We start from the raw sequence: 25,826 nt of genomic DNA, 5'->3' as shown, positions 1-25,826 counted from the left end.
ACAACTTCAATTACTCAACTATCCAGGGGGTCCATTGTCATATTTTATTTTTTTTTTTCAATGTGTGACAGGTACAGTGAAGAAAATAAGTATTTGAACACCCTGCTATATTGCAAGTTCTCCCACTTCGAATTCATGGAGGAGTCTGAAATGTTTATCATAGGTGCATGTCCACTGTGAGAGACAAAATCTTTATAGAAAAATCCAGAAATCACAATGTATGATTTTTTTTAACGATTTATTTGTGTGATACAGCTGCAAAAAAGTATTTGAACACCTGAGAAAACCAATGTTAATATTTGGTACAGTAGCCTTTGTTAGCAATTACAGAGGTCAAAGTTTCCTGTAGTTGTTCACCAGGTTACAGGTACTGCAGGAGGGATTTTGGCCACTCCTCTACACAGATCTTCTCTCGATCAGACAGGTTTCTGGGCGGTTGCTGAGAAACACTGAGTTTCAGCTCCCTCCAAAGATTTTCTATTGGGTTTAAGTCTGGAGACTGGTTATGCCACGCCAGAACCATGATATGCTTCTTACTGAGCCACTCCTTGATTTTCCTGGGTGTGTGCTTCGGGTCATTGTCATGTTGAAAGACCCAGCCACAACCCATCTTCAATGCTCTGACTGAGGGAAAGAGGTTGTTCCCCAAAATCTCAGAATACATGGACGCGGTCATCCTCTCCTTCATACAGTGGAGTCGTTCTGTCCCATGTGCAGAAAAACACCCCCAAGGCACGATGCTACCACCCCCATGCTTCATAGGCGTGATGGTGTTCTTGGGATGGAACTCATCATTTGTCTTGAATTACGGTCAAGATTAACTAATGAAAGTCTCAGTGCCTGCATGAAGCTTAATCTACCGACATATGAAACGGACTACAACGCCATCAGCTAAACCATGCAGGACCAGAAATCACATTAATGGTAAGAAGCACTTATATCATCAGTGGTTATCAACATCATAACTACTTATTACTTATTGTACTCTAAAAGCTTTGGCAATACATAAATGCGCAAATACCCCTGTATTCAGTTTTTAGATTATTCCATGGCTCTTTTGAAATGACATTTTAAAATATTTGGCATTTATGGCTCTCTCAGCCTAAAAGGTTCCCTTCCCCTACCCTAACAGGACAAGCGGAAGGACAAGAAGATCGCGACGGTCCATCTTTTTTTCTGTTTTTTCGAAAATTTACAGTATATTCTGTTTCTAAAAGTTGTCTCATCTCCAAAGTAAGTACAAATTTATAAAACACCCCCAAAGCATGAAGCTACCACCCTCATGCAGTCGGGATTGTGTTCTTGGGATGGAACTCATCATTTGTCTTCCTCCAAACACGGTTCGTGAAATTATGACCAAAAAGTTCCATTTTGGTCTCATCTGACCACAAAACTTTCTCCTATGACTCCTCTGTATCATCCAAATGATCATTGGCAAACTTAAAATGGGCCTTGACATGTGCTGGCTTAAGCAGGGGAACCTTCCATGCCATGCATGATTTCAAACCATGACGTCTTATTGTATTGCCAACAGTCATCTTGGAAACGGTGGTCCCAGCTTTTTCCGGTCATTGACCAAGTCCTGTCGTGTAGTCCTGGGCTGATTCCTCACCTTCTAAGGATCATTGAGACCCCACGAGGTGATATCATGCATGGGGCTCCACTCTGATTGAGATTGACAGTCATGTTTAGCTTCTTCCATTTTCTAATTATTGCTCCGCCAGTGGACCTTTTTTTTACCAAGCTGCTTGGCAATTTCTCAGTAGCCCTTTCCAGCCATGTGGAGTTGTACAATTTTGTCTCGGGTGTCTTTGGACAGCTCATTGGTCTTGGTCATGTTACAAGTTTGAGTCTTACTGATTGTATGGGGTGGACAGGTGTCTATGCAGCTAACGACCTCACACAGGGGCATCTGATTCAGGATAATAATCATATATGTACATATATACAGATAATAAGTGGAGGTGGACTTTTAAAGGCGGACTAACAGAGGATAAGCATTCTAGCTGATAGGTGTTCAAATGCGTATTTGCAGCCATATCATACAAATAAAAAAAAAAAAAAAAAATCATACATTGTGATTTCTGGATTTTTCTTTTGAGATTAGCTCTCTCAAAGTGGACATGCACCAACGATGAAAATTTCAGACCCCTCCATGATTTCTAATTGGGGGAACTTGCAATATAGTAGGGTGTTCATATACTTATTTTCCTCACTGTAGTTAGTTTTTCACTTTTTTTCCATGAAGTCATGCTGTTATAACACATGCTGAATTTGGCTTTACATTGTCTTGCTGAAATAAGCAGGGATGTCTGTGGAAAAAAACGATTCCTTTGAATGCAGCATATGTTGCTTCCAAAACCTGAATGTAGGTTTTCACATGAATGGTTCCTTGAAAGATATGGAAGTTAGTATGAACATACCCGTATGCCATCACAGGTGCTGACTTTATAGCTTGCTTCACAAATTTAAAAAAAAAAAAAAAAAAAAAAAATCAAAACAGAAAACAACATGGCATAGCCGAAATAGAATAACTTTTCATTCAGACTTTTGACAAATCAAATTAAGGGAAAGTATGTGTTGTACCTCAATACTTTCGACAAACATCTCAAAAGGGGAGAAGTCTGAGATCTCAGCATAAGCCTCCAAAACCTGAGTGACCATGAGGGACCACTGTGCAAAGAATAGCAATGGGTCCTGGAGTGAATTTCTCAGGGCAGACTCGGATTCTGAGCACAATTTTGTTGCTTTGGATTTCACACTGTAAAAGAAAACACCAATTTGACAATGCTTCGCAATATGTGTGAAAAATTAAAGGGGGTTTCAATACTTTCAATACGCACTATATCTGAGTGCGTGTTTTTCTTTGTGTATTTGTATTGTTCCGTGATAAATTATTTGATTTGATCTAATTTTAGTTTATTTTTTGCATATAATCTCACACAAAGGTTTAAAATCATCAACCAATGTTATTATCACGCAGAGACAATACAAATACAAAAATAATAAAAAATTAAAAATATAAAATGAAATAAAAACATGGAAATACAAAATGCAGCTTTCAAATGACAATTTAATGAGTTCAGGCAATTTAATTAGGCCCCCACCCCACATTGTTAAATCACAAAGTCACTGTGAGTAACCACAAATTTGTTAATGATGAGCTCAATTTCACAAGCCTCACCTAAACCTGATTCCCGGTGTACTTGATAAATCAAGAAATCCCTCAAATAAAAGGAAAAAAAAGTGACATTTGTCAGTTTGGAAAAAGTCAGTCATTTCCAAGGCTTTGGGGATTCACCAAATCACTGTCAGAGCAATTATCCACAAATGAAGAAAACTAAGAACTGTGGCAAACCTTCTCAGGAGTGGATGGTCAACTAAGAGTATCAGAAATATTGGCAGGTTGATCCTTGGCTACAGAACATGGTTCTGAGGATGTGTAATATCTCGGGATGTGGACTGTCACCTCTCTGTCAGGGAACGAACCCGAGGTTTTGTGTGAGGTTGAGAACTTCTGACTAGATCTCGTCAGACTCACCTCCACATAACGCTTGGACTCTGGTCCCAGTCTTCCTGAGAGGGGTTGAACTCTTCCACTATCTTGAGAGGCGGCGAGCAGGTGTGAGTAGTTATTGCCCCTGGCTCAGCACCTGTCCTTTCGGGTTCACCCCAGTGAATGAGACAGTAGCCTCCCTCCGCATTCACTTCACATCAGTTCAAAGTATCCACCCTTTTTGGTTACAAATGTGGTGATAGAAAGCGCTCTCAGTGGGGACTCCATCGTTCTGCTGGGGGACTTCAATGCTCAAGAGGGCAATGACAGTGAGACCTGGATGGGTGTGGTTCAAAGGAACAGCCCCAAGATGAGAACCAGAGCAGTGTTCATCAACATGGATTGTCCATAACTAACACCATTTTTAAGCAAAAGAGTGCCCATACGTGCACTTGGAGCCATGAGACCTTAGATCGCTTTTTGATGATTACCTTTATCATGTTGTCCATTTTTTCTGGTCCAATGTCCGACGTTTCAGGAATTTTTTGGAACGTTAAAGCTGCACTTTCTCTAATGCTGAACATCATAAATGATCAGCAGCGGGCCCACCTTGAGAGTGTTCACATTATATCCGGGGACTTGGATGTGGATACAAGCATTGATAGGGAGAGCCATAAGCCGCTGCATCCTTATGCACCGACATTTTTATTGAGGAGGGGGAAACAGTGGCCCATCAACACTGTATAGTGAGGATGAGGTGCTGCTGACCTCGACTCGGGACGTTGTGAATCGGTGGGGAGAATACTTCGAACACCTGAATTCTACTGAAATGCTTTCCCATGGAGAAGCAGAGTCTCGGTTCTCTGAGGTGGGCTCTCCTATCTGCGGGGTTGAGGTCACCGAGGTGGTTCAAAAGCTTCTCAGTGGCAAGGCCCTGGGGGTGGATGAGATTCGCCCAGAATTCCTCAAGGCTCTGGATGTGGTGGGGCTGTCCTGATTGACACTCTTCTACAACATCACATTGACATCAGAGACAGTGTCTCTGGTTTGGCAGGCGTTCAACTGTCCCTTGGCGAGTCCTCAGGGGGTGCTTTGGGAGTATGGGGTGCAGGATCTGGATTGATGTGGACTTTGTATCGGTACATCATGGTGAAGAAGGAGCTGAGTCAAAAGATGATTTACTCCATTTATAATAATGAGGGAACACTGTATGTGTGTGTGTGTGTGTGTGTGTGTGTGTGTGTGTATATATATATATATATATATATATATATATAAATAAAACACAGTATAGATAAGGCTTTACAAGATCATAATTTTTGGTGCTGATTACCGATCTGGGAGTTTAAAAAAAAAAAAAAAAGATAGCAAATGAGAGCAAATGAGTCTTTGTGTACTTAATTCTTCCAAAAATTTCTACAATAAATTATGTATCTTTGTTGAAGTTATGACAATGAGGCAAAGTAACAGAACAAATTGAACTTCTATTAGATCGCAGTCAGTACATATAGCAATTAATGAAATAATTTTTGCAAATGAATGTGAAAGCCATAAACCAAGAAAGGCAACCTATTGCCACATACCTCTGGTGTTCTTTGACAACACCAAGGACATCATTAGAAATATGGCAAGAGTCCTCCGAGAACCTGAACAGCATCTTGAGCTGCAATTTGAGGCAGTCCACTTTGGACTCCTCTTCCAACAGAGCCTTTTTTACGTCCTAAAAAATAAAGGCAAAATTGACTGAGTACTAGAGCTGCAACTCCCGCTTATTTTAATAATCATACATACCAGCGACTCTCACAGCCAGCGATAATGGCCGATAGCATCATACCAACCCCTCTTTTATATATAACGAAACCAATTATTATACATGAGTCTCTCATAGTGTTCTATTCATGTCCAAAGTGTCCAATATCGCATTCAGAAAAGGCAAACTCATTAACAGAGAGGCTGCTTTGGAACAGGCTTAACTTTGAAAAATTCCGTCCAAGAAGCCTCGCTTGGACAATAATCAAGGCCAGGGACCTGGTTTAAACATAAAAGACAGAAAATGTGGGCTCCTTAATTGGCCGCAGTAGCTAAAAAAGGGGATATGTGACAGAATGCTTTATAACATAGACAAGCTGGAAAGTTACTTGTCAGAATGATTGGTGAACGTCAAGGTACTGTATTTTCCGCAAGATAAGGCGGACCTAAGAGCCTTTAATTTTCTCAAAAGCTGACAGTACTTTTAATCTTTTCTTTTCTTGTAATCTCGTGCGTATATCTGGATCAATATTGAGTCTTAAGCGCAGCTTTATCTAATGGGTGCATAATGTAACCCCAGCCTCTACTGTAGCGTCTATTCTATGCACTTTATAATCCGGTGCACCTTACATTTGAAAATTTTTTTAAAATAGGCCATTCATTGAAGGTGCGCCTTATAATGCAGTGCACCTTATAGTGCGGAAAATACAGTAATTAAAAAGAGGTAAACTAACCTTGGCTTTGTCCGTCTTCTTGTGGACATACAACAACGGTTCAAGCTTAGGAGGAAGTAGTCTGAGCTAATCATGGCTCAGAGGTGGAGTTTTGAGAAAAAAAAAAAAAAAAGTGGGCATGTCCCAAGCTGAATTATATTCAAGCACATTTGTCGCCATAGTTGGTGGCTCGTGTAGCGGAGAAATATGTTAGAATCATACAAAACATATATGACGCCAGCAGAACAATTGTGAGGTATGCCGTAGGTGTAACAGAAGAATCTATAGGTTTAATCCAGAGGAAATGTATTTTATTTGTCTATCATGGAAATGTACCTAATATTTCATAAAAAAATTCTCAACACAACAGAAATGAAATAAATTAGCATCAAAGTCAGTCTCAAGATTTTGTTCAAAATGTCACTTCGATTCAGCAAGTTCCATAACTCCCCGGAATGTGACATCACGTCATGGGAACATTTGCCCAGAGAGTGAAAAAGCAAGCAAAGATAGATGCCTCAAGAAATGTACGTACACCTTGCTGACGAAATCATCTAATTCAAACACATTTAAATGTCTCATGCTGTTTGCACCCAACAGTGAGTCGTTTGTTGTTGTACTAGCGACTGAGTCGGTATAAAATAAAAATCAAAACCTTTGGTATCATTCTGCGTTTAAAGATCACGTTTACATTTATATACATTTAGCCCGTATTTTAAATAATGGACGTAAGACTTGAGAGCACACACCACTGGAGTCAAATTTCAGAAAGACCTCAGCGTCAACAGTACACTAACTTTATACAGTGTCCAGATTTCATCACCCCCTAAACATCACTTGAATATGGACATTGGCTGACATATATACAGTGAAGAAAAGTATTTGAACACCCTGCTATATTGCAAGTTCTCCCACTTAGAAATTATGGAGGGTTCTGAAATTTTTATCGTACGTGCATCTCTACTTCTTCTTCTCCTTCTTTTGCTCTTGTTTAGCCTCTGGGTTTCTACCTCAACCACCCTCCACCTTTGCCCTACGGCACATCTCAATGTATTCCTTACACCTCTCCTGAGTCCTCTTTGTGTCCCACTTATTCTTCGCTAATCTCTTACCTTGGATGACTTCTTGTATTTTGGGGTTCCACCACCAAGTCTCCTTCTCTTTCCTACCACTAGACACTCAAGTATTCTCCTGCCTACCTCTCTGAATACCTTGGCAGTAGTATTCAGTTTTCCGGGAGCTCTTCCTGTCCATCTAGAGCCTGTCTCACCTCTTTCCGGAAGACCACACAACATTGTACCTTTCTCAACTTCCACCACCTGATTCTCTGCTGTACCTTTGTCTTCTTAGTCTTCCTACCCACTACGAGTCATCTTACACACCACCATCCTATGCTGTCGATCTACACTCTACCTACCACAACATTACAGTCAGTAACCTCCTTCAGGTTACATCGTCTGCACAAAATATAATCTATCTGCGTGCTTCTACCTCCGCTCTTGTAGGTCATTCTATGTTCCAGCCTCTTCTGGAAAAAGGTGTTCACTGCTGCCATTTCCATCCTTTTGCGAAGTCCACCACCACCTGTCCCTCAAAGTTCCTTTGCTAGATGCCTTACTTACCAATCACTTCTTCATCACCCATATTTCCTTTACCATGTCCATTACAATCTGCACCAATCAAAACTCTCTGTCTGGGTTGTTCAGAACTACTTAATCTAGTTCCTTCCAGAAATTCTCTTTCAACTCTAGGTCACATCCTACCTGTGGGGGCATAGCCGCTAATCACGTTATACACAATTCCCTCAATTGACCCCTCCGTACAGGGCACTTAACCACGCCTCCTGACAACAGGGCTTCAAGTATTTCAGCGAGGGGTATTTCAATGGTATTTCCATGCATAACAACGGAGAAACCATCAATATTAGCATGAGATCTTTCTGGAGTCAGAGGAAGACTGAGAAGCCACAGAATATAATATATTATAACCCAAAGACGAATTCGTCATTGACAGTTTCCTATTTTCGTGTTACCTATCACACTTGTGTGCAGAATCTGTATGTGTATCTGTATAGCCGTTTGTGAACCGCCGTATGAAGGAAAAGAAGAAGGCGAGGCTTGATTTACGAGTTGTTTCTCTCGTTTTCTTTGTGTAACGTCACGCGCTCCTCTGAATAATTATTCTTGAATTAGTGCCGAACCTACGTAAGTCCCGACCGAGTACGACAATCACTACTTTAGTGTCCTCAAACATCCTTCCTTCAGTCTTGGTGTCTCGGAGCACGTCGAAGGCTTTTAGGACTCGCTAGTTCGGTTTAGCTTAGCTCACTAGCCGCGAACAAAGAGACACGTTTGTGGAGTCAGATCCTCGCAAAGTATCGCTCAACACAGATCAAGTGTGTCAATCATTCACACGTAGCTATGTTATGCAAGCGAAGAACTGCTAATTCCTTTATATGAGACATGTATTGAAAATCAAATATAGGGCATACCTTCGTGCAAACATAGTCCGGTTTATCATAGCTCGTTAGCCGGCAACAAAGAGACACGTTTGTGCAGTCAGATCATCGCAAAATATCGCTCAACACAGATCAAGTGTGTCAATCATTCACACGTAGCTATGTTATGCAAGCAAAGAACTGCTAATTCATTTATATGAGCCATGTATTGAAAATCAAACATTCGTGCAAACATCTGTTACGATTGATTTTAGATGGATTCAGTTGATCATGCAATCTTCCACAAAGTTTGATCCATCGAAGACATTTTTCGTACTCGGTCTTCTGTTCCGGTTGATTTTAGATGGATTCAGTTGATCATGCCGTCTCCCACAAAGTTTGATCCATCAAAGATATTTTTCGCACTGGGTCTTTGGTTTTGGAAAGGGTACGAATTCAACTCCACCAACTAGCCTTTCAGGATACCTGTCGTCACTATTACGAAGTCCGTGATTACACCTCTTAACCATATCTATTGTTAATGAACCCAAATACGCGATAAAACACTAACAAAAGCTATACTGGACCATGCAACGTTGTCTGAGGTAACGGAGGATGACAAAACGGGGCGTGGTTTATGCAGATCTCTGCCCTCTGATTGGTCAGCGACGCGGATGACGCAATTTCTACGGAGGGGTCAATTTCAGCCTCATCACTCGATCTGATACGCTTTTCACCTCCAAGACATTCTTAGCCAGCTCTTCCTTTAAAATAACCCCGACTCCAGTTCTCTTCCCATCTACGCGATGATAAAATAATTTAAACCCTGCACTTAAACTTCTAGCCTTACTCCCTTTCCACTTGCTCTCTTGGATTCCCAATAGATCAACCTTTCTCCTAATCATCGTGTAAAGTAACTCCTGAGCTTTTCCTGTCATTGTCGCAAGATTCAAAGTAAGTAATTGTGGAAATGATTGCTCAAAGAAAAAAATAAGAGTTCTACAGTTTACAGCAAGACTGGACAACCATTCACAGAAGGGGGAGAATGCCAAAGCATTCGTCCCTGATATTGCCGATAAGATTTTTGACAACTCTCCCCGATAATCAAACAACTTAAAGACATGCCTTTGTTGGCAAGAACTGTTCAACGTTAATCAAATAGAATTGCGGTCACGATTAACTAATGGAAGTCTCAATGCCTGCATGAAGCTTAATCTAACGACATATGAAACTGACTACAAAGCCATCAACAAAACCATGCAGGACCATAAATCACATTAATGGTAAGAAGCACTTTTGTCATCATTGGTAGTTAACATCATAACTAATTATTACTTATTTTACTCGAAAAGCGTTGGCAATACATAAATGTGCAAATACACCTGTATTCAGTTTTTATAGTATTCCATGGTTCTTTTGATATGACATTTTAAAATATTTGGCATTTAAGGATCTCTCAGCCTACAAGGTTCCCTACCCCTGCCCTAACAGGACAAGCGGAAGGAAAAGAAGAAGATTGCCAAAGTTCAGCTTTTTTCGATGTCCTGACGAGATGAGCTCGTGTTTGTCTATATAAATAAACGTTTCAGCTGCTCAGATAAAACCATTGTCGACTGTTTTTTTTTTTCCGGTCTTTGTCCAAATCTTATTTAATTTTTTTATTTAGTCAAAATCTTGCTTCTTAAATCTTAGTTAGCTCCACCCAAGCCAAGTTCATTGATTGACCATCATCTCTTGGAAAAAGAAGCCAGAGGAAAGAAGCAGTGTGGACCAGGGACTGGTGCTCGCATCTGCCCTGGCCATCACCCGACAAAGGTGTTGGCATTTTGTGACACCACAAGCCCATGCCTTAAAGGAGAACTGTGTCGAAAAAAATGGGAATGGGAGCACACATTAAAAGTTAGTAGATGAGGGTTCAGTGTTTCTTTTATTGCCAAAATTATCCACAGATTTCATCTAGAAACATCTCTAAATTTTAAACTATTATCGAAATTCTTCTCTCGCTTAGACATTCCATTGATCCAGGCTGGAAAACTGACAGCCTATCAGCGTTTCCCACGTCTGCAGTGCTTCCTGTTTTGACCCCATTTTAGCCCATTGCATTTTTCGCCGAAGAGAATGTCCACTATCTGGCGTTTTGTGGCCGATTTGTGTGAAAAATAATGACATAAAAACAAAACAAAAACAATTATATTAATTGATTAATAATTATGTGAATAATAGTAATTATTATCATGAAATTACCCTACAGGAGGTTAAAGAACGACAAATTTAAGTGCGTTTTCTCATTGTTGTTATAGTTTGGGGCACAACATGTAGGCCTCTTGGTCTAGCTAGAAGGAATGGTCTGGAATGCTAAGCCTCCTTTCTTCCGGTCTGGGTGTGAAAGCTGGCACATATGCAGATATTGCGTGGATTTAAAAATGTTCTTTATTTTCAATTTTTTTTTCAATTAATGTCCAAAATACATGTAATATTATTACTTCAGATTGGAGGGTTATTGTAAATATAAATTTTGGACAAAGTCCTCCTTTAAAGTGCCACTGACACCAAAATATACATTTTAAAAAATGGGTATTGTAATCAAAACTACATATAATAATCACTTTTGTGACAATTACGTGTCAGAAAAAGTGAGCTAGGAGCGTTTTATTAATATGCAAAGTTGTGAACGTATGACTCGACATCTCAGTCGTGGGCATATTGTTTGTCACGTCGTGTGACATCTCGTGCAGGAATTACAGTGGGGCAGTTGCCATTTACAACATGCTATGCCAAATGCAATGGCAGATGAAAAAGAGCAGATTTCGGATTTTTGTGACGCCACTTCTGAGACCGAAGCTCGTTTTGAGGCAGAGAAAATTTCAAAAGTGAATGAGGCGACCGGGGCCATTTTACTATATCGTTTCGAGCCATATTTAGACTACACGCAGATCACTTCTACTTAACAACAGACTCTCCAAAAGACAGACGACGAGGACCAGGGACCAGATGAAATATTCATCCATAATTGTTCGATTTCCTAACCCTTGTACAAGCCTTGTAAATGTAGCGTAATCAGGAGGACATCAGGGGTGCCCACACACCAGTGGCCCGGGGGGTGGGGTGGGGGGCTCCTTTTCTCCTCCTTTCTCCTCCCGGCCCCCGCTGCGACTGCACGCTGTTGCCCACCACCCCGCCTGACCCACCTCCACATTGGGGAAAACGGCTACCCTGGCCACCTCTAACGGCGGAGCGTGTGCATTGACAGATTAAGAACCCCTGACTTGCGTACCATAATTTCTCAAGTATAATACGTCCTGAAGTATAATGTGCACCTCCAAAGATGACCTAAAAAAAAAACAATCAGGAAAACCCTTCTAACAATGTACAACTCGCACGACCAACTTGCTGCTATCCATATGCTCAAAATATTGGGAATTATCTGTATTTCAATATTGCTAGGTTTGTACTTGTATTGTTTTTCAAAAAAATCGTCTGTACAACAAATCATTAATAATCTTTGTGCATGTAGTGATGCAGCGGTAATATATATCTCGGGAAAGGCCACAGGACACGCTTGTCCTGGTCCTTGCAATTGTCAGAACAGAATCCCTCAACTACCTATAATAAATGCTCAACTACGGCATGAAATCTCAATACTGTTCTTCTTTTTCTTTTGGCTTGTCCCGTTAGGGGTCGCCACAGCGTGTCATCTTTTTCCATCTACGCATATCTCGTGCGTCCTCCTCTTTAACACCCACTGTCCTCATGTCCTCCCTCACAACATCCATCAACCTTTTCTTTTGTCTTCCTCTCACTGTTTTGCCTGCAGCTCCATCCTCAGCACCCTTCTCCCAACATACTCATTCTCTCGCCTCTGAACATGTCCGAACCATCAAAGTCTGCTCTCTCTCACCTTGTCTCCAAAACATCCAAGTTTGGCTGTCCCTCCAATGAGTTAATTTCTAATCCCATCCAACCTGTTCCCACCAAGCGAGAACCTCAGCATCTTCATTTCTTTTATCTCAAGTTCTGCTTCCTGTTGCTTCTTCAGAGCCATCGTCTCTAATCCATACATCATGGCCTCCTTCACCACTGTTTTAAAGTGTTAAATAAATAAACCATTTAACACTGTTGAACTTGAAATTTTTTTCCATTAAATACTTAACGTTTGTGGATAATGCGGTTTTATCCACTTTATTAAACATCCTTGGCAAAGACTTCAAAAGAAGCATCTGACTGGCATCTTGTGTGCCATCCATGGCACTTACGGCACACATTATTATGACCCGGCTCTTTTGTTACGTTCTGAGAGAAGGATTACGTCGTCGGACGCAGATTTCTAGAATGTTCCTATAAGGACGAGGATGGCTGTTGACGGAGCATTTTATTAACACAGCTGCTTTCGGACAAGTACATATGTACACGTACGCCACGCTTCTTTTTTGACATTTCCAGAATATTCGCTGGAGATATAGTGAAGAAAATAAATATTTGAAAACCCTGCTATATTGCACGTTCTCTCACTTAGAAATCATGGAGGGGTCTGAAATTTTTATCATAGGTACATGTCTACTGTGAAAGAGATAATCCCCAAAAAAAAAATCCAGAAATCACAATGTATGATTTTTTTTTAAGATTTATTTGTATGATAGAACTGCAAATAAGTATTTAAACACCTGAGAAAACCAATGTTAATATTGGATACAGTAGCCTTTGTTTGCAATTACAGTGGTGAAACATTTCTTGGAGTCGTTCACCATGTTTACACACACTGCAGGAGGGATTTTGGCCCACTCCTCCACACAGATCTTCACAGATCATACAGGTTTCTGGGCTGTCATTGAGAAACACGGAGTTTCAGCTCCCTCCAAATATTTTGTATTGGGTTTTGGTCTGGAGACTGGCTAGGCCACGCCAGAACCTTGATATGCTTCTTACGGAGCCATTCCTTGGTTTTCCTGGATATGTGCTTCAGGTCATTGTCATGTTGATAGACCCGAGCCACAACCCATCTTCAATGTTCTGACTGAGGGAAAGAGGTTGTTCCACAAAATCTCAAAATACATGGCCGCGGTCATCCTCTCCTTAATACAGTGCAGTCGTCCTGTCCCATGTGTAGGAAACACCCCCAAAGCACGAAAAAGTTGTCTCATCTCCAAAGTAAGTACAAATTTATACTGCATGAAGCTACCACCCTCATGCAGTCGGGATTGTGTTCTTGGGATGGAACTTATCATTGGTCTTCCTCCAAACACGGTTCGTGAAATTATGACCAAAAAGTTCCATTTTGGTCTCATCTGACCACAAAACTTTCTCCTATGACTCCTCTGTATCATCCAAATGATCATTGGCAAACTTAAAATGGGCCTTGACATGTGCTGGGTTAAGCAGGGGAACCTTCCATGCCATGCATGATTTCAAACTATGACGTTTTAGTGTATTACCAACAGTTCCCATGGCCAAGTCCTGTCGTGTAGTCCTGGGCTGATTCCTTGCCTTTCCAAGGATCATTGAGACCCCACGAGGTGATATCTTGCATGGGGCTCCACTCCGATTGAGATTGACCGTCATGTTTAGCTTCTTCCATTTTCGAATGATTGGTCCAACAGTGAACGTTTTTTCACCAAGCTGCTTGGCAAATTTCTCCATAGCCCTTTCCAGCCGTGTGGAGTTGTACAATTTTGTCTCTGGTGTCTTTGAACAGCTCTTTAGTCTTGCCCATGTGACAAGTTTGAGTCTTACTGATTGTATGGGGTGGAGAGGTGTCTTTATGTAGCTAATGACCTCGCATAGGTGCATCTGATTCAGGATAATAAATGGAGTGGAGGTGGACTTTTAAAGGTGAACTAACAGGTCTTTGAGGGTCAGAATTCTAGCTGATAAGTGTTGAAATACTTATTTGCAGCTATATCACACAAACAAATCATTTAAAAAAAAAAATCACATCTTGTGATTTCTACATTTTTCTTTTGAGATTATCTCTCTCACAGTGCACATGCACCTACGATGAAATTTTCAGACCCCTCCATGATTTCTAAGTGAGAGAACTTGCAATCTCGCAGGGTGTTCAAATACTTATATTCCTGGAAGTAGAGCTTGAGCTAGCAGAAATGATGATGCTGAGGTTCTCGCTTGGTGCAAACAGGTTGGATAGGATTAGAAATGAGCTCATTAGAGGGACAGCCAAAGTTGGATGTTTTGGAGACGAGGTTAGAGAGAACAGACTTTGATGGTTTGGACATGTTCAGAGGCGAGAGAGAGAGTATGTTTGTTGAAGGGTGCTGAGGATGGAGCTGCCAGGCAAAAGAGCGAGAGAAAGACCCAAGAAAAGGTTGATGGATGTTGTGAGGGAGGACAGTGTGTGTTAGAGAGGAGGATCCATGAGATAGGCTTCGATGGAAAAAGATGACTTGCTGTGGCGACCCCTAATGGGACAAGCCGAAAGAAAAAGAAGAAGGATTCGACTATGGTGACTATACGTTCTTTGGCTAGTTAGCTCGTGTTACGCGCTATTAAACTGTCTTTCTACTTCTATTTTGTTCTTGTTTTGTGTTGTATTTTATTGTGTGTGATTAAATTGTCTTAAACGCAAACGTGGTTTGTTATATTTTGCTGGTTTAACCAAGGGGAATCATTCTAAATTCACACACAACATATGCTATAAACTGTGTGACAAATTAGTCCACCCCCACTATTATTTTTTTTCATAGCTCAATACACAACCTCAATACACAAGCTCTTGTCCCTTCCACCTGCGCAATCCATTTTTCACAATGAATCGGGTCTTTTGGAAACATGTGAAGAGCGAATCTATCCTCCCGAGTGATCGAGCAAAATCCAGCAACACAACGAGCCAGCATTTTGGCCCACACGCAGGAAAAACCAGATAATTTTTCGCCGGTACAAGAGGTAAAGACACTTGACTCCGCAGCTGTAGGTGTCTGCAAAATACATCACTTCTGGCTTCTTGTTCAACTCAAAACAGTCAACAGAATTTTCACGGCGGGAGTTGAAAAAAGAAAAAAAAATTGATATACAACAACATTGTGACGTGTTGTGAACAAGCGGATGAGTCCATCCCGGCTGATTTTTTTTTGGTTAACATCCAAAATTTCCTGTTTTAGGTCTCAGTGCCACTTTCACAATACAGAAATGAAAGTGGACTTTCCTAAAAATTCCAGAAAATACAAATGTGAGCACAATAGATGCAAAATCCTGCTCCGGGGTCCGGGTGCATGCTCCCCCGGAAGATTTTTGAAAAAAATGGATGGCTGCGGTGCATTCAGCCGATATCTGTGAACAAAATTCAGACAAAAATTGAAAGTAAAATTTATAAGTCCTGACAAAAAAAAAAGGGCAGAAATTAAAAAATAGAAGAAATTCAGTTTTGTAATGACAATTTATTAATGTACAAAATACATCCAAAACTTTGCAACCTTTGCGAAAAAGTAATTGTACCCCGAAACTAATAACGGGTTGTGCTATCCTTGGTAGCAATAACTGAAATTAGGAGTTTCTGATAATTCGTGAGGAGTCTTTCACATCATACTGAAGGAATTTGGCCCTAGTCTTCTTTTCAGAATTGCTTCAGCTCTGCCATATTGGAGGGGTTTCTAACCTGAACAGCCTGTTTAAGGTACACCACAGTATCTCAATTGGATTTAAATCTGGACTTTGATTTGGCCATTTTACCATTCAGATGTAGATTTGCTGGTGTGTTTCAGATCATTGTCCTGCTGCATGATCTGAAAGTTTGATAGCATGAACTGACAGCCTTTATATTCTATGCTGACAGCATGGGTTTTCATCTTGGAACTCAAAAATGGATGCCATTTTTGGCCAGTTTCTTTTCTTATGGTTGAGTCATGAACACAGACCTTAACTGAGGCCAGCGAGGCCTGCAGGTCTTGATGTTGTTCAGATGTTGTTCGATGTTTATTTGTGACCTTCTGGATGAGTCGTTGTTGCACTCTGAATAATTTTAGTTGGTCACCCATTCCTGGGAAGGTTTGCCACTGTTCCCAGTTTTCTCCATTTGTGGATGATGGCTCTGTTAGTGGTTAGCTGAAGCCCCAAACCCTTGGAAATGGCTTTGTAAACTTTCCAGACTGATGGATCACTTTTTTTTTATTTTTAGTTGAAATTATTTGGATCATGGCATGACTCATTCATTATTTAGATCTTGTAACCTACTTCGGGTTCTCTGAAAAGTTATTTCTCGTCATATTTTATCTCTGTGAACCATACATACCTCAGTTCCATTCTCTGCCTGAATTGCACCAAAGCACAAGTAAGAAACGGTGGCCATTTCTGGAACTAACAGACTTTATCAAGAGAATTTTAAGCGACAGATGGAAACCCTTTTCGAATCTATTGTTTAGCCCCGACGGTCCATTTTATCAGACATCCACGCCTAGTCCATGGAATTGTTACATCTTGCTGCTTTCTGGTCTTCTGACATCTACTATGAAAAGATGAAAGTTGGTACAAAGTGCTGGAGCAAGACTTCAGTAAATTTCGATAATATAACCCCCCAATCTTCCCAACTTTCATTGGCACCCTTGAAATGTGATCTTCAGGTCCAATTACTAATAGACTTTACATGATCAGGATTTTTCGGGGTGATCACTGATCTTCTTCTTTTCCTTTCGGCTTGTCCCGTTAGGGGTCGCCACAGCGTGTCATCTTTTGCCATCTTAGCCTATCTGCATCTTCCTCTTTAACCCCAACTGCCCTCATGTCTTCCCTCACCACATCCATAAACCTTCTCTTTGGTCTTCCTCTCGCTCTTTTGCCTGGGAGCTGCATCCTCAGCATCCTTCTACCAATATACCCACTCTCTCACCTCTGAACATGTCCAAACCATCGAAGTCTGCTGTCTCGAATCTTGTCTCCAAAACATCCAACTTTGGCTGTCCCTCTAATGAGCTCATTTCTAATCCTATCCAACCTGCTCACTCCGAGCGAGAACCTCAACATCTTCATTTCTGCCACCTCCAGTTCTGCTTCCTGTTGTTTCTTCAGTGCCACCGTCTCTAATCCGTACATCATGGCCGGCCTCACCACTGTTTTGTAAACTTTGCCCTTCATTCAAGCAGAGACTCTTCAGTCACATAACACACCAGACACCTTCCGCCAGCTGTTCCAACCTGCTTGGACCCGTTTCTTCACTTCTTTATCACACTCACCATTGCTCTGGATTGTTGACCCTAAATATTTGAAGTCGTCCACCCTCGCTATCTCTTCTCCCTGTAGCCTCACTCTTCCCCCTCCACTTTTCTCATTCACCCACATATATTCTGTTTTTCTTCATTCCTTCCTTTCCAGTGCATGTCTCCATCTTTCTAATTTTTCCTTTGCATGCTACCTGCTTTCACTGCATATCACAATATCATCTGCGAACATCATAGTCCGAGGGGATTCCAGTCTAACCTCATCTGTCAGCCTATCCATTACCACTGCAAACAGGAAGGGGCTCAGAGCTGATCCCTGATCAACGAGTTTAAAAAAATATATCACCGATCACCAATCCAATCACAAGATGGAGCAAGTAAGTAAGTTTAAGTAAGTAAGACTAATATGTGATATCAACAGTATGAATAAAATGTTGTATGAGCATTGACCATTTATTTTAGTTGGTTGAGGGATTCTGTTCAGACAATTACAGGGACCAGGACTAGCATGCCCTGTGGCCTTTCCCAAGATTATATTACCACTACATCAGCACATGCACAATGATTCTTATTACTGATTATTGTACGGACAGTTTTTTGAAAAACAATACAAGTACAAACCTAACAAAATATAAATCCAGATCATTCCTAATATTTTGAGCATATGGATAGCAGGTGTGGATTGTACATTGGTAGAACGGTTTTTCTGATTTTTTAGGTCAACTTTGGGGGTGCGCATTATGCTTCAGGATGCATTATACTCGAGAAATTACGGTACCGGTGGAGGTAGAGTGGGGCAGATGGAGGATCTTTGTTGGGGAGGTGGCTTCTCAGTCACTTTCCCTAATTTCTCTCTTCTTTACACTCTCTCTCTACTTAATCGAAACAAGTATGTTTTTCTTTCACTTCTGCTGAACTTAATTTTCAGCATTTCAATGACCTACATAGGTTTGGATTTTTTTGTGCCTTAATAAATTGAACTGTCATTTGAAAACTGTATTTTGTATTTCATTGGGTTGTCACTGAGTGGTATTAAAATTGGTCAGATGATTTGAAACCTCTGTGTGATAGATATGCAAAAAACAAAAAAAAAAAAAAAAAAACAGGAGGGGGAAAATACTTTTTCATAGAACAGTGTATGTGCACAACAGCAACACAGCGTAACTGTCTTTTACGGAGCTGATTAATGAAGTAATTGATTGGATCGAAGAAATATGACATTATAACCGATCAGCATAAAATCCCCACTATCGGCCGATTTTATTCAGGCCGATAAAATCGATGAAAAGTCTACATTCTTTCTAATAAAACACGACTGTGGTTAGCACCCTCTTATTTCTTTTAGTTTGTTGTACCTTATGTTCCATCCCCAAACCTACGATTGTATCAAACAGGTCAGTGAATGACTACTTTTTCATAATCTTTCAGGAAATTACCACTTTAGATTTCCACTCTACCATGGAGGTATTATTTGCCCTGCGACTGACCGGCAACCAGTTCAGGGTGTAGTCCGACTTTTGCCTAAAGTTTAGGTGGGATAGGCTCCAGTGCAACCCTTGTGACGATAAGCGACTTCAATAATGGACGGATGGATAGATGTGTATTTTGGTTGCTTACCTCAGAGAGAGCCAGCTCACACACATGCAAACATGCAAGGATAAGTGTCAGAGTGAAGGAATATGTAAAGTTTTTCACCTGTTGAGCCACAGTTTATTTTTTCAAAAATGTACTTTTTAAAGCTTACCCTGTATTTTCTCCACTGGCCCACCATCTCCTCTTCAGTGTAATCAGCACCATCTCCAACATCATGATCCTCCTCTAGTTTCTGGTTCAGCACCTGGAGTTGTGATCTGAGACATCCTACATCATCCTGTAATCGCTGGCATCTTGCCATGTACTCGTTGTGTGTGGACAGAGTGGAGTCTAGGTCCTCCCCTTTTTCAAACAGGTAATTCCTTAGTCTCTGCCAACCAACTCTGAGCTCTTCAGCAGTGTTTACCACCACCTCTGCTCCAGCAGGAGAGGTATTCACTCTGACAGCTTCAGCTGCACCTTCTATATCTTGCAATTCCTTTTCCTCACAGGCTACAATGTCATTAAGGGCCTGAAAAAGAAACACGCAAATGAGATTTTCTTTCCTTTTTGGACATAAAGTCACATTCATTAAAATACAATTAAGTTGTGTAAATTGTACCCCAGAGAAAGGGGACTCGACACAATTTGAGCCAAGTCAAACTCAAGTCAACACTTTTAGGTCTCAAGACAATGCCACCTCATTTAGTATCATAGAAGGATCTCCAAGGGTAGTTCGATTTCAAGGGATTATTTTTTTGATAAATTACTGAAAACAAAAATGGGAACATACAATGTTTGCAACTCAAAGATAATAGACTTCTTTGACATCTAACTTTATCCATCACTATGACACCCACAGACACAGGTAAACTGTTAACTTCACAGTTTGGCTGTAGACATCTGTACTCATAGCGCTTTAAGGGGTTTGATTTTGTCTATGTACATAAGCAGTCACTCACATTTAAAAAATGTACGGGTGTGGTCAGTCATGCTCGTAGATAAAGTTGCGGGTGTGATTAGGGATGGAATCTCAAGACCTTAAAATAACTTACTGGATTAATATTACATAACTGTAAATTAAAATAATCAAATAGATAACTAAAATAGAAAACAAATTTCCAACTCAGAAATGATAATTTCCAATTTCAACTGATATTAGTAGAACATGATATAAAACAGTAATTAAAATTTTTAAATAAAAATTCTTGATCTGGCAAACTTTATCTGAAGAAAAGTTAAATGCCCTGACCTGTCAAGGAATAAACATGAACGGTCTATACCCGCAATGAAATGAAGATGCTGAAAGTTTAGTTTAACAAGTGTAGTTGTTCCAAACCGGCATTAGTGGAAACAAGGTAGCGATACATTGTAACAAACATTCCTGTCAGCAATCGGGACATATTATTGTGGGGGGCGAGGGGGGGGGGGGGGGCACATCGTGGAACTGCAGTAAGTAGGAGCCCGGCTTGCTAGAATGTGCCTTTATGTGCATGCACTCGACGCACACCTGAATCAAGCAACGAGGTGGATGATAGTCAAACTTTTTTGGGGGGGCATGCCGTCACACTGCCTTGTGATTGACGCAATGAGCACCCCTGGTGTCAGTGAATTTCCTTTGACATGGCTCCTTATGTTGATGACTTTCGACGTAAATGTACTTGAAGCAGCTCTGAACATGTGCTTTCGGCCTAACTTCCGTACATGCTCAGTACGGTTAACTTGCATTTCCTGTTTCTGGGTGAATACTAGTTGTTTTGAAGCAGGCATGTTTAGTTAACAACGTTTATTAAATAAACACGTAAGTTAATGTCAAGACTACACAAAATAAGCAACGTCTTTCAATATCTATATTTTCTACTCATAAATTTTACGCGGATGATTTTTCGTTGTGCAGATTTGCGAGCACGTAGGCGTGCGAGTGCATTCACGCTCGTCAAATGTGAGTGACTACATAAGTGTTATCAAACTTAGTGGACTGAGATTCAAGTGTCAGGTGTGTTACGTGACAGAAAAGTCTGTGAGAATGAAGTTTATCAGACAGTGGTGAGGCGAGGAATGATGTATGGATAAGAGACAAGAGGAATCAGAGCTGGGGTAAATTAAGATGTTGAGGCTCTCTCTAAGAGTGACTGGGTTGGATAAGAATAGAAATTACCTCATCAGAGGAAGACCAAGGTCAAATGTTTTGAAGACTAAGTTACAAAGAGTTGACATAGACAGTTTGGACACATCCAGAGGAAAGATAGATGATGAAGATGGAGCTGCCAGGGAAGAGAGCTAAGGGAAGACTTAATAGAAGGTCGATCGATTTTGTAAGGGAAGTCATGAGAGCAGAGTCTATTGGATAGGAGAATTCAGAGGACATATTTACATGCAAAAGAATGACACGTTTGTGGTAACCATCATGTGCTCAACCCCTGCCTTCAGTTAAAGCACTTGGGCATATATATACAGTATAAAAAATAAATAAAGCACCATGGCAAGACACCCGTTGTCACTAGTGCTAACTGCCAACTTCAAAATAAAACCCCCACAATAGGAAGTGGCGCTTGTTGGGCTTTTGGCTGTGCATACTTCAATTCATCCAGGTCAATTGACTCTCAGGGCATTCAATCAACCACAATTGGACAAACAGAACAGTCCAGTTGCAATCGACGCTGAGACTTGTCAGACTTTTATTTTGCAGTTGGTATCCACTTCAAGTGCTGCAACGCGCCGACCAGATTTCGGCTCCTTGATTGGATGCTGTCCTGATCACATTTTATATTACCATCAAATATTGTAGCCACCAACATCAATACAACACTATCCTGAAATCATGATCAATCCCGAATTTAATACAGTAAATGTGCTATGCTGCCATTGATAGCATGATAGACTACAGGACTAGGTCATCAGCATTGGTGGTTAGCAGTTAGCTACCAGAGTGCCCGGTCGCCCTGCGACACTTGGTCGACTATTTTACCAAGGCAGTTTAATATACGAAAATAGATTTGCACATTGATGCTGACAGCCTGAAACAATTGCAATTCATACCAATCCATTTTCAACAAACAAGGATTGCTCACAAGTAAGGGAATGCACTAGCTCGCGAGTGGCAACATTTGTGGTGAGTTCCCTCCCTCTCTTTCACTTGATGGAGGAATGGGGGTTACATACCATTCTCACAGCTTTTTGGATGCAGAATTCTGTATAAATGGGAGTTTACGATGCAGTATTAAATGTAATTTTTAGAATGATTTTTAGATTTATGTAACCTGCATTAGATAAAGATGATTTAGACATAAAACAAAATTTTGACCTCAAACCTCAAGGAAGGTTTTGGAAAGCTGTCATACTGACTTGTTTGCATGTGTGATTTCCCATTTGCATGTGTGATTTCCCATTTCAGATGGGAAGGATGTGCAGCTGGTAAGGGTGATTAAGGATAGAGATGGAAATGTGTTGACTGGTGCCAGGAGTGTGCCAAATAGATGGAAAGAATACTTTTGAGAAGTTAATGAATGAAGAAAATGAGAGAGAAGGAAGAGTAGAATAGACAAGTGTAATGGACCAGGAAGTGGCAATACAAAGGCAATTGGTCTTGATGAATTACCTGTGGAGGTATGGAAGCAATTTGGAGAGGTGGCTGTGGAGTTTTTGACCAAATTAATCAACAGAATTCTACCGGGTGAGAAGATGTCTGAAGAATGAAGAATGGAAAGTGTGCCAGTTCCCATTTTTAAGAACAAAGGCAATTTGCAGACGTGTGGGGAGTATAGAGGAATAAAGTTGATGAGCCACACAATGAAGTTATGGGAAAGTGTAGTGGAAGCTACACTCAGGACCGAAGTATGAATCTGCGAGCAACAGTATGGTTTCATGCAAAGAAAGAGTACCACAGATGTAATATTTGGCATGAAGATGCTAGATGAAAAGTACAGAGAAGGTCAGAGAAGGAGCTACATTGTGTCTTTGTGGATCTAGAGAAAGCCTACGACAGATGTTTGAGTGCAGAAGAACAGTGGTGAGGTGAGCTGTAGGTGTGACAGAAGAATTTAAGGTGGAAGTGGTACTGGAAAGGAGAGGAATGAAGATTAGTAGAAGAAAAACAGAATATATGTGCGTGATTGAGAGGCATGGAGGGGGAAGAGTGAGGCTCCAGGGAGAAGAGATATCAAGGGTGGACGACTTCAAATACTAGGGGTCAACAATCCAGAGCAATGGTGAGTGTAGTAAGGAAGTGAAGAAATGGGTCCGAGGAGGTTCTAACAGCAGGCGGAAGGTGTCTGGTGTGTTATGTGACAGAAGAGTTTCTGCTAGGATGAAGGTTAAAGTTTATCTAACTGGTGAGGCTGGCCATGATGTACGGATTAGAGACGGTGGCACTGAAGAGACAACAGGAAGCAGAACTGGAGGTGGCAGAAATGAAGATGTTGAGGTTCCTTCTAGAAGTGAGAAGGTTTGATAGAATTAGAAATTAGCTCAGAGAGCCAAAGTTGGATGTTTTGGAGACAAGGTTGCAGAGAGCAGACGTCGATGGTTTGAACATGTCCAGAGATGAGACATTGAGTATAGAGGTAGAAGGGTGCTGAGGATGGATCTGCCAGACAAAAGAGCAACAGGAAGATCAAAGAGAAGGTTGATGGATATTGTGAGGGAAGACATGAGGGCAGTTGGTGTTAGAGAGGAAGATGCAGGAGATAGGGTGAGACGGAAAAAGATGACACACCGTTAGGGGTCAACACACCCTAACGGGACAAGCAGAAAAGAAGAGAAGATGCTCAATAAATCTTTTTTAATGATTTGCAATTATTCTGTGGTATCAACAGTTCCCTCCAAAAATAATGGAAAGGCAGAGTCAATTCCTTTGGTTTTTTTTTGTATGCTGAAAAGATTTGGGTTTCAGATCAAAAGATGAATCTGTGACAAAGGTTCAGAATTCGAGCTTTTATTTCATGGTATTTACATCTAGGTGTGTTAAAAAAAAAAACTGGATAGAGCACCTTTTGTTTGAAGCCATCCACTTTTCATGTGAGCAAAAATATTGGAAGACTCAAAGTAACTAACAAATAATATTTGGTCATACAGGGTTCATACTCAGTTGGACCCCAAAAATTTAAGGGCTTTTTAGGGCCATTCTTAGGGGGCTGACACGAAAAATTTAGGGCTGACACGGAAAAAATTTAGGGCCGACACGGAAAAAATTCAGGGCCATCGTGGGAAATCAAGAGTAAGGAAAAAATGGTGCCATCGGCTGTTCTTGGTTCATCAAAGGTTCCGCTACCTCAGTACCTGTGACAGTGATCACCTGTCGCCCCTTGTGGTAGTTCTCATTGATATGATCATTGTCAACGTCTTCACATAACAGTATACAGAAAAACTCATTCTAACTACAATTGCAACTATATACACAAATGTCTTCTACTGATGTCTGTCTCAGCTCCCCTACTCTAGCTCCTTGAGCCTACCCAGTGCCTCCTCTATTTGCTGCTGCAGAGGTACCAAAGAGGCTCTCTTGTCCTTTGCTCTGCCTCTGAGCGCATTGGGCTCGGTGATAAACCTCAGCTTCCTCTTTTCTTCTGCCTGCTCACACAGCCCGTCAGCCTTCTCAATAAGCGTAGATATGTCAGCCTCTATTCTGGCTTTTTTGGCTTTGAGGCAGTTGAGATGAAAAGTGGGCAGCGATGCCAAATGTAGCCAGGTACGAAGTCTTCCTTTCCCCACAGTGGTAGTTTTTAGCAATGTCACTGTCTGGGAACATGACTGTAAACACTTTTGAATTATTTTCACAAGATTTTAAACTGTAATGGCTGCAGATCACTTTTAAAGTCCACACGATCTCTGCCTTTAACGAGTCCGCCTTTGTGTATTGAACTACGTTCATAGAGCCTGACTTCTGGCTGGTTGAAGTCGATGGCTGGACAACTGTAGGTGCGCATGCACTGCTAGTACCACTGCCTGAAGTTGATGCTTCACTATCTTTACATTTTAGAAACAGATTCATACCAACGGAAGATGAAAGTCTTCACCAAATCAGCGTGTCTCCTTTTTTCCCGGTGCAACTCCAGCGCTTTGACGCCCATCTTTCCTAGCTGGTAGCTCTGCTTGCACAGATGGCAGTAAAACATGTGCCAATCTTTTGCATCTCGAGGAACCCAGCTTCCAAACTCCTTACTTTCAACCCAAGCATCTTGAAAAAATGCACTTCCGCATGATACAAGTTGGATCAATGAAAGACGTAAGGAAGACGAAGTTGTAGCGCCGGAGAAAAGGAGTCGGAGGCGCAGTGTCGAACACAGGAACAAAACTTGTTTTATTGTTCGACATCAAAACACTACTCGCATAACGGCGGGAACTCTGTTAACCTTTTTACTCCGGAAGCGCAACAACAAAAACAGTCCGTGCGGAGCCCCGCACCCCAACTCGAGGTCCCGCGGGTGAATTATGTAAACACCATAAAGTGAAATGGCGACTCACGGAAACGAACAATGGGATATCAACGACAAGATGCCGACTCGTTGTCAACACGGTGACTTCCGTTGACAATTTCCGGCTGTTTTAGACGCCAGACGGATCGCTATTTTTTTTTTAAATAATTTTTTTTTTTTTCGGGATAATTTTGGCGGTAGAGGTCCTCCCTTTGATTTTTTATAATTTAAGGCCTTTTTAGGGGCTTGACCGGTTTTCGCGGATTTTATGGACTTTTAGGAGCCCCG

General features: G+C 41.1%; 1 protein-coding gene across 4 annotated transcripts in view; it reads right to left on the bottom strand.

Moving 5' to 3' along the window:
* syne3 (spectrin repeat containing, nuclear envelope family member 3) overlaps nucleotides 1-25,826 on the bottom strand; it is a 118,178-nt gene that overhangs the window by 41,426 nt on the left and 50,926 nt on the right. For 3 of the 4 annotated variants that reach the window (XM_061844269.1, XM_061844270.1, XM_061844271.1), the window contains 3 exons: nucleotides 19,298-19,657; nucleotides 5,080-5,216; nucleotides 2,587-2,761 (listed from right to left, as the gene is read on the bottom strand). In XM_061844269.1, the coding sequence (XP_061700253.1) occupies nucleotides 2,587-2,761; nucleotides 5,080-5,216; nucleotides 19,298-19,657 (672 nt within the window). The remainder of the gene's footprint in view (nucleotides 1-2,586; nucleotides 2,762-5,079; nucleotides 5,217-19,297; nucleotides 19,658-25,826) is intronic. The other variant, XM_061844272.1, reaches the window with a different exon arrangement.

The sequence above is a fragment of the Syngnathoides biaculeatus genome, chromosome 15 (genome assembly GCF_019802595.1).
Source record: "Syngnathoides biaculeatus isolate LvHL_M chromosome 15, ASM1980259v1, whole genome shotgun sequence".
NCBI classification, from domain to species: Eukaryota; Metazoa; Chordata; class Actinopteri; order Syngnathiformes; family Syngnathidae; genus Syngnathoides; species Syngnathoides biaculeatus.
The sequence above is the reverse complement of the archived record's forward strand: the minus strand, read 5'-3'. Positions and strand labels throughout refer to the sequence as shown.